Source organism: Chamaea fasciata, unplaced genomic scaffold (genome assembly GCF_029207755.1).
Source record: "Chamaea fasciata isolate MVZ Bird 193981 ecotype frontalis unplaced genomic scaffold, bChaFas1.0.hap1 SCAF_7, whole genome shotgun sequence".
NCBI classification, from domain to species: Eukaryota; Metazoa; Chordata; class Aves; order Passeriformes; family Sylviidae; genus Chamaea; species Chamaea fasciata.
In genome coordinates, this window is record NW_027094092.1 from 15,098,457 (window position 1) to 15,105,874 (window position 7,418).

The following is a 7,418-nucleotide window of genomic DNA, read 5'->3' on the forward strand; positions in this document are numbered from 1 at the left end:
GGCACTGTTACCCTCAGGGGCCTAAAGCTGCAACCCCTCCAGCCCTGCAGCAAGCCAGCGTCTGGGGCAGTCTCTGCAGAGCCAGGACACCCTAGGAATTATTATTAATTTTATTCCCTATAGGGAATAAAACCATCCAAGTTGTCTTTGCTCAAGGGAATGAACCTCCCAATGGCAAGAGCCACAGGGACATGAGGAGTGAGGGGGTCCCCAAACATGCTGCATGAAAGAAGTTCATATTTTCCCTTGTTGTCTGCAGATGAAAAAATCATTGCAACGCATCAACACTGTGATGATGTTCTGGGACCAATCTCAGCATGGTGTCAGTTATGCTCCCCCTTCTTTTCCTTTCATACTCCTCCACCCCAAAACAACAAAAGGCAATGATTGCGGTGACCTGCAGAAAATGTAAAGCACAAGCCAGCTGATCCCTGGCAACACAATAGCGAGATTAGTTCATCTGCAGTGAACAAACACGTATTATGTGGGTTTTAAAGTCAGGAGAGGAAAATGCTGTGGTTTTCATGTACTTCTATTCACTCAGGCTGCAAGTTATTACTTCCATGCAGCTGAGAAGCCCTATTTTTAAAACTAGCCTTCAGCTTGTTTTGAAATCTGCAAGCATCTCGCTTTGTTTCGCAGCACTGTAATAAAAAATCCCCGAGCCAGAAAACGATCCCGTTTTCCTCCACACGCATCACCTCCCCCGCCCCAAGCCCCCGCTCTCCACGGATGCTGAAAAAACTAGCGACACTCCTCGAAGAGAAAAAAAAATATCCCAAACAAAATAACAGTAAAAATAATAGTAAAAACACACCCACACAGACCCTTCACGCGGAAAAGGCAACACGGAGCGGGGGGAAAAAAACAACCCCGAAAGTCGCCGGCTTGGAAGCGGCGGCGGAGCTGCGGGCGGCGGCAGACAAAGGGAGCGGGGCCGGCAGCGGGCGGGGAGCGCGGCGGCCGCCCTCCGGGGCCGGGCCAGCGCCGGGGCCGCCCCCCCCGGTCCGCGGCGGGGCCGGGCCGGGCCGGTGCGGGCCAATGCGGCCGGCGGCGGCGCGGCGCTGCCCGGCGCAGCCAATGGAGGGCGCGGGCAGGAGCGCTGCCGCCGGGGGCCGGGGGGCGGCGGGGGGGGCCCCGCCAATCGCGGCGGGCCGGCGGCAGGGAAATACTATTATGCTAATAGTGTTTTGCTCGCACTCGCGGGGAGCGGGGTTTAAAAGGCAGCGGCCGAGGGCAGGGGTTCAAAGGCGGGAGGCAGGGTCGGTGCGAGCGCTAGGGAGCGAGCGGACGGGAACGGGACGGGAGGAGAGGAGCGGCGGGGGGGCATCCACGCCTTCCCGGCCCGCCGCGTCCTGCCCGGCGGCGATGTCCAACGTGCACCTCTCCGGCGCCGCCGCCCTGGAGCGCCTCTCGGCCCGGCGAGCCCTGACCGGGCACGGCCGCAGCCCCGTCTGCAGGAGCCTCTTCGGGCCGGTGGACCACGAGGAGCTGGGCCGGGAACTGCGGGAGCGCCTGCGGGAGATGGGGGAGGACGACCAGCGCCGCTGGGACTACAACTTCCAAACCGACACGCCGCTGCCGGGACCCGGCCGCCTGCGCTGGGAGGAGGTGGAGGCCGGTGCCGTACCCGCTTTCTACCGGGAGACTCTGCAGGTGGGACGGTGCCGCGTCCCTCTCCTCCGGGCGCCCCCTTCCCCGCCGCCGCCGCCCGCCGCCGGCAAGGGGCCCGGGGGGCGCCTGAGCCGGGAGAACCGCGCCGCGCCCCGCCGCCGCGGTATGCGGCTCCGCCGGAGGGGCCCGACCGCCCGCATCACAGGTGAGTGGGGAGCCGGGGGGCGCGGGGGGCGGGGGGCGTCCCGCCGCAGTGGCTGACGGACCCCTCCTTCCTCTCCGTCCCCCATCCAGATTTCTTCGCGAGGAGAAAAAGGCCGGCGGAGCCCAAGGCGGCGGCGGAGCGCCCCGCCGGCTGCCCGCCGACCCCCGCCGCCGTGCCGGCTGAGCAGACCCCCCGCAAGCGGCTCCGGTGAGCCAGGTGAGACGCGCCCCGGGAGCGGGCGAGGGCGTCCGGGCGCTTTCTGCCGCGCTCACTTATTTTCTGTACCACCACAATTTTTTTTTTTCCCCCTGCTTATTTTTTTTTCTCCTCCTCCTTTTTGTTCTTCTCCAGACTTTTGCACTACTGCACCCACGGGAGAGGCGCGACGCCCCGGGAGGCGCGACGCCCCGGAGGCGCGGGGAACCGGGGCGGGCGGCGCGGCGAGCCGGGACCCCCCCGCGCCCGCCCGGCCCGGGAGCGGGAACCGGAGCGGAGCCGCAGCGCCGGCCGCGCACGGAGCAGTGTTATCGTACAACAGTGCAATCAATGTATGACGTTCTGTATAGAAATGTATTATGCCTAATGTGAGTACACTGGCCAGAAGTGTAAAGCTTTAAAAGTCATTTATAAGAAATGTTTAATCTCTGCTGAGCTCTCAGTGCAAAAAAAAGGAAAAATGAAAAAAAACAAGTGTATATTTGTACAAAACTTTTTTTAAGAGTTATACTAACTTATATTTTCTATTTATGTCAGAAACGTGGATAACTTTGACATCCAATAGTCTTTTTTTTTTCTTTTGGTTAAGCCAAAGGGCACTATATTTGCTTTTGTTATTCACAAAATGTAAATTTATTTTTATAGTGGATTTTTTTTTTTTTGCATTCACAAGATGTAGCTATGAATCAAAATATTTTTTAGACTTTACTTGAAGACAAATCTGTTTCAATGGATCCTGAGCCGGTCTGTACCACTGCCATTGCAAATAATGCCACAACTTCAATTAAAAAAATTAAATAAAAGTCAGGAAACGGCCGCAAGCCTGCTTGGTGTGTGCTGGAGGGGAAGTCCGGGGGGAGGGCGGTGGCAGGGACAACCCTGGCGGCTTGGGCGGGGAAGCCCAGCCCAGCTCTGAGTCTCTCGGTGGAAGGGGGTCCTCCCTCGCCGCGGGGCCCCGGGTACCCCCGGAGCACGACCCCGCCACGGGGAGGGCGCTTTCCCCCCCAGCGCCCCGCCGCGAGAAGCAGGCGGAGGGAGAAGGAGCGCTTCTTCCCTTCAGAACAAGTTCAAACTCTTGAGTACTGCTGGAGTTAACCAAGCATGAGGGGAGCACACGCCCTTCATCACACCCTGACTCCGGCCTTTCGACGCGTTCTAAGGGTTACTTTTAGCAGTTCACCCTTTCTTCCCGAGGCTGTATCCGCGCCCCTGGGGCTGGGCCGGGGCTGGGCCGGGGCCGCCCCCCCCTCACGCATCGCGGCTGGGGCCGCTGCCCGCCTCTGCTGGGGACAGCCTCGGGGGGTGACTGGTGCATGTGGGCCGTGCCCCGCAGCGGGCTCAGCACGGGGGGAACGCTCCTCTCGTGGCTGAGCAAACCTTCCCCCCTCCCCCTCCTTCGGCCGCGGGCCCTCGCTCCCCAGCCTGCAGCCCAGAGCCCTGGCTACTGCAGGGAAGCACTTCCTGGTACCTCTTGCCCAGCAATGATTTACAGGACAAACACACAACAGTTCTGGGAAAGGCAGCAGTTCCAGCTCGCCCTAAAAGACGTAAAAAGCAAAACAACACTCACAAAATAAACCCACGAGACAAAGTGGCCAGCGTTTTGACAGTGCTTTGGTGACAGTGCTGTGACAACTGTGCACCAGCAGCACTTGGTGGCATCACCAAGTCGTCCCCGTGACCTGAGGGCAGGTTCAAGCCGTGGGATCTGCACGCAGCCCAGTGGGGTCGGGGCGCACGCCCTGCTCTGAATCCCAACCCTGCGCTGTCCGGGAAAGAGGGCCAGACCAGGTTTGGTGCTGGCTGCAGGTGGGGCAGGATTGGGATGCTGGGGAGTGCAGATGGGGAGGAAGACCAGGACGTGGGGGCTGACGACTGATTTACGCCTTTCCGATTCCACTCCCCAACTCTGCACCTCTGAAATGCTGCGGCCCCCCCCCCCCGCTGGACCCAGCAGCTGGGGCGGACCAAGAGGGCGTCACTCCCTGGCTTTCTGATCTCGGCATGATACACTTCCACGGAGGGGGCAGGGAGCTGAAAGAATGAGGTCCAGGGTGAATAAGGCTCAAGGTTTACCCGCATCGTCTTCCCCCGTCACAGCGCTCCTCTCTTCCCCCCCCCCCCCCCCTTTTCCTTTTCCCCCAACTTCTCCCCCCGCTGTCACGGCCGCCAAACGCTCCTGGCTGTAAAAGTAACATTGATTACCTCCAGCTCCGTGATCGCTTAATCAGAACGGGATTATTTTACACGCCCGCATCAGTGGCCGCTGACTCAATACGATTTTCCCCCCCTTTGAAAAGAAAAATAGCTTTTCCTTTCCTTATGAAAGCCAACAATACCCGGAGTGAGGCAGCTGGATCCTCCAGGATTTATGGGCTTTTCTCTCGCTTTCATGAAAGCAGGTGCCTTTGGGACCTCCATTGTCCCAGCCCGCAACTAATAATAGGACTTTTTGCAATGAAAGATCCCTGCTCCGAGCTCCCGAATACCTCGGCCGGAGGAGCCACGAGGTGTGCCCGGCCCGTCTGAGGAGGAAAGCTCTCACCGCGGGGACAGTTTAGGCACGGGGCTCTAAAGCAAACAATTCAGCTCCCGGGCAGTGCCCGAGCGGAGCCGTCGGGTGCGCAGCCCGCAGCAGGGAGGGCCAGGCCCCGCAGGCCCCCGCGCTCCGGCTCCCCGCAGGGCCCGGGGGTGCGGGAAGGTGTGCGGCCGCCCCCGCGCCCTGCCCCACCCAGCCCGGCCGGCCCTCCTCGCCCCGGCACAAAGCACACTGCCCCTATTCTTTCGGCCTTTGTAGCCATATGGCAAATCCATGTAGACACAGCCAACATCCATTTATTCAGGCACATAATGTCCCGCAACAGGGAACAATTGGAACTTTGTTTGCTTCTATTATTGATGCGAATGGGCGACAGAGAGAGAGAGAGAGAGAAAAAAATCATTTAACTATAAGAGATATCCAGCTAATTATGAACCATATGTGCCTATAGTTTCAAAGCAATCCAATGAAGTTCATTTTAAATCTAGACTACTTTATTAGTACGGAAGACAGATGTCTCAACAGTACATGCATCAGAGGAAGCCATGTAAAGAAGTTCTTGAAATATTTAACTAGGACTCATTCATTGTCAGGGGGGCTTTAAAGTGCCCTTTATCATGAGAATGCATAGGCAGAAGCGGAGGGAGGCTGCCGGTTGTTACCGCCAACCCACTTACCCCTTAGTGCTAAATCCCGAATTCCACTTTGGATTTGACGACAGGAATATTTTTGGAAGGGATTCAAAATATCAGGGGTCTTGAAGGACCGAGCTTGCTGCTCATTACAGCTACAAAAAGTCAGGTCATTATTTGAGCTGCCTTAATCCCAGACTGAAATCAGCTACGCAATTAGAGGAATAATCTACTCCAAAATCACCACCGCTCCCTCTCCCAAGGAGCAGAGCCGTGCATTTGGAGCACGGCTACCGCAGTTCTTCCCCTGCCCTGAGAGAGACCAGGACAGGAGCATTAACAATACTGCAGCTCCAGAAAATTTTCATACAAGCATCTCTCAATATGAATCTGTGATGGGCACCTAAAGGGAAAGGGTGCTGAAGGAAGACTGGAAGGGAGGCTTGGTGGGAGGAAATTTTTTAGATTTCAATTTTTTTTTTTTTTTTTTAGGGAATGCAATTATCAGCAAACAATCTTGGCAAAAAGGTATCTTTATGAGCTCAGCAACATCTACCAGTAATTAAGCCACTTCAGCTAGATGAATGCAACATATGGTTGACACTGGGAATCATTTTCCTTCCTAGCCACAACTTTTCTTTCTGGGCCAAAACTTGTTCTATTATCACTTAAAATAAACAAAAAGCTGCTTTCCACTTCTTCAGCAAATATTTGTTGCTAATGAGCAGGAGGTGTACGTAACAGGATGGGAAAAAAACCGCAAAGTTTTAAAGAATAATTTCTTATGGTTTGATACAGAAATAAAAAATTCATTTGCAATGAGTTGTGTTTGCTTGGTAGGATGGCTGCACAGGGAGATTCATGTGAAGGATCCACAAAGAGATGCAAATTGGAATGACCATTCTAAAGCAAAGAAACAGATATGAAGAGCATATACACGAATATATATATATATATATATTTTTTTATATATATATATACACAAATATATATATATACAAGAAATAACTAATGAGGGAATATAAAATAATTCATCAGGAAACAGGGTTTTTTTAAGCCACATTGTCACCTATTGCTACAGGATAAAATCAAAATGGTTTTCCAATGTCTTCCCCTCCTGCACCTGCTCAGAAATGTTACTCTTGACAATTATTTCTGGAACCAAAGAGAGCCAAAACACAAACCAAAACTCTTTACCTAAGATGAAAGGATGGGATTTTATCTGAATCTCAGAGGATGGAGAAGAATCACATCTCCTCCCCACACACTTCAGTATCTAATACTGAAGATCACACAATTTCTTTTGGTGGCAGTGGTGAAATTCCCAGTGGAAAGTTCTTTGTGTTTTGGTTTATTCCACTGTTTTTTAAACCAAGGGGGACTTTTAGCCACGTGTTTCCAAGAAACCTTTGTTGGAACAGTTTTTTAGTGAAAAAGAGAGAATGAAAGATGCCAAAACAGTTAGATGAGTTGTATAGAACGTAAAAGCCCTGAAGCAGGCCCTGCTGAGACAAAAAATAACCCAAACTCTTTTAAACACAGAACAAACTAAATTTCAGACCCTCTTGCCACAATCCACATGGCCAAGCCTCTGCTCCAGAGAAACAAGTGTCTTCATATCTACATTGGTGGTGTCATGTGGGCCCCAGTCTACAGGATGGGGATGCAGGGAGAAGGAAGAGTAGGATGAGGAGGCAGTGTCAGAAAAAACCTAGGATGGGGATAACAAGGCATGGGTAGAGCAGAAGCATGGCTGGGTTACACTGGAAAAGGTTGGGCAGAGGACACAAAATTCTACTGGTGTGCACCAAGGGAGGGAGAGAAGGGAACATGCCACAACATTTATACCCTGAACAGTCCTTCAAAGGCTGTCTGGCCCCAAAACATCTCTGCTGTCAGCAAACATCCATTAAACTCATCCAGTAACATCCTATCCCTCCCCTCAACTCATTTACAGATGGGTGCTAACAATAATCTCCTCTTTTCTGGCCCTGTGTCCCAGGTCAGTGTGGGATCTAAAATTGTCCCAGACTTGCTGAGGAGTCAGTAGGTTTCGTTCACATTACCATAGGAGTACTCACTCTCCCCTACCAGATTTGCTTTAGCCTACTTGATACTCCCTATCACACACATTACACCTGTATTACACAGAGGAGGAGGATTAGGGAAAAACCCTCAAATTTTTGAGAGGTGCCCAAGCTGTCTATACAAT

At 53.6% G+C, this 7,418-nt stretch overlaps 1 protein-coding gene across 1 annotated transcript; it reads left to right on the plus strand.

Annotated features, from left to right (window-relative positions):
- The first annotated feature begins 1,218 nt into the window (after nt 1–1,218).
- On the plus strand, nt 1,219–2,851 carry CDKN1C (cyclin dependent kinase inhibitor 1C). Its single transcript, XM_066186866.1, has 3 exons — nt 1,219–1,819; nt 1,909–2,035; nt 2,171–2,851. The coding sequence occupies exons 1-2, from the start codon at nt 1,369–1,371 to the stop codon at nt 2,028–2,030; spliced, it is 573 nt and encodes a 190-aa protein (XP_066042963.1). The 5' UTR covers nt 1,219–1,368; the 3' UTR covers nt 2,031–2,035; nt 2,171–2,851.
- The last annotated feature ends 4,567 nt before the right edge of the window (nt 2,852–7,418 follow it).

What these genes read in the sequence shown, in the direction of transcription:
- CDKN1C (XM_066186866.1), top strand. Translation starts at nt 1,369, where the DNA reads ATGTCCAACGTGCACCTCTCCGGCGCCGCCGCCCTGGAGCGCCTCTCG. An exon ending in CCCGACCGCCCGCATCACAG is followed by an intron (nt 1,820 to 1,908) that starts GTGAGTGGGGAG and finishes TCCCCCATCCAG; the next exon opens with ATTTCTTCGCGAGGAGAAAA.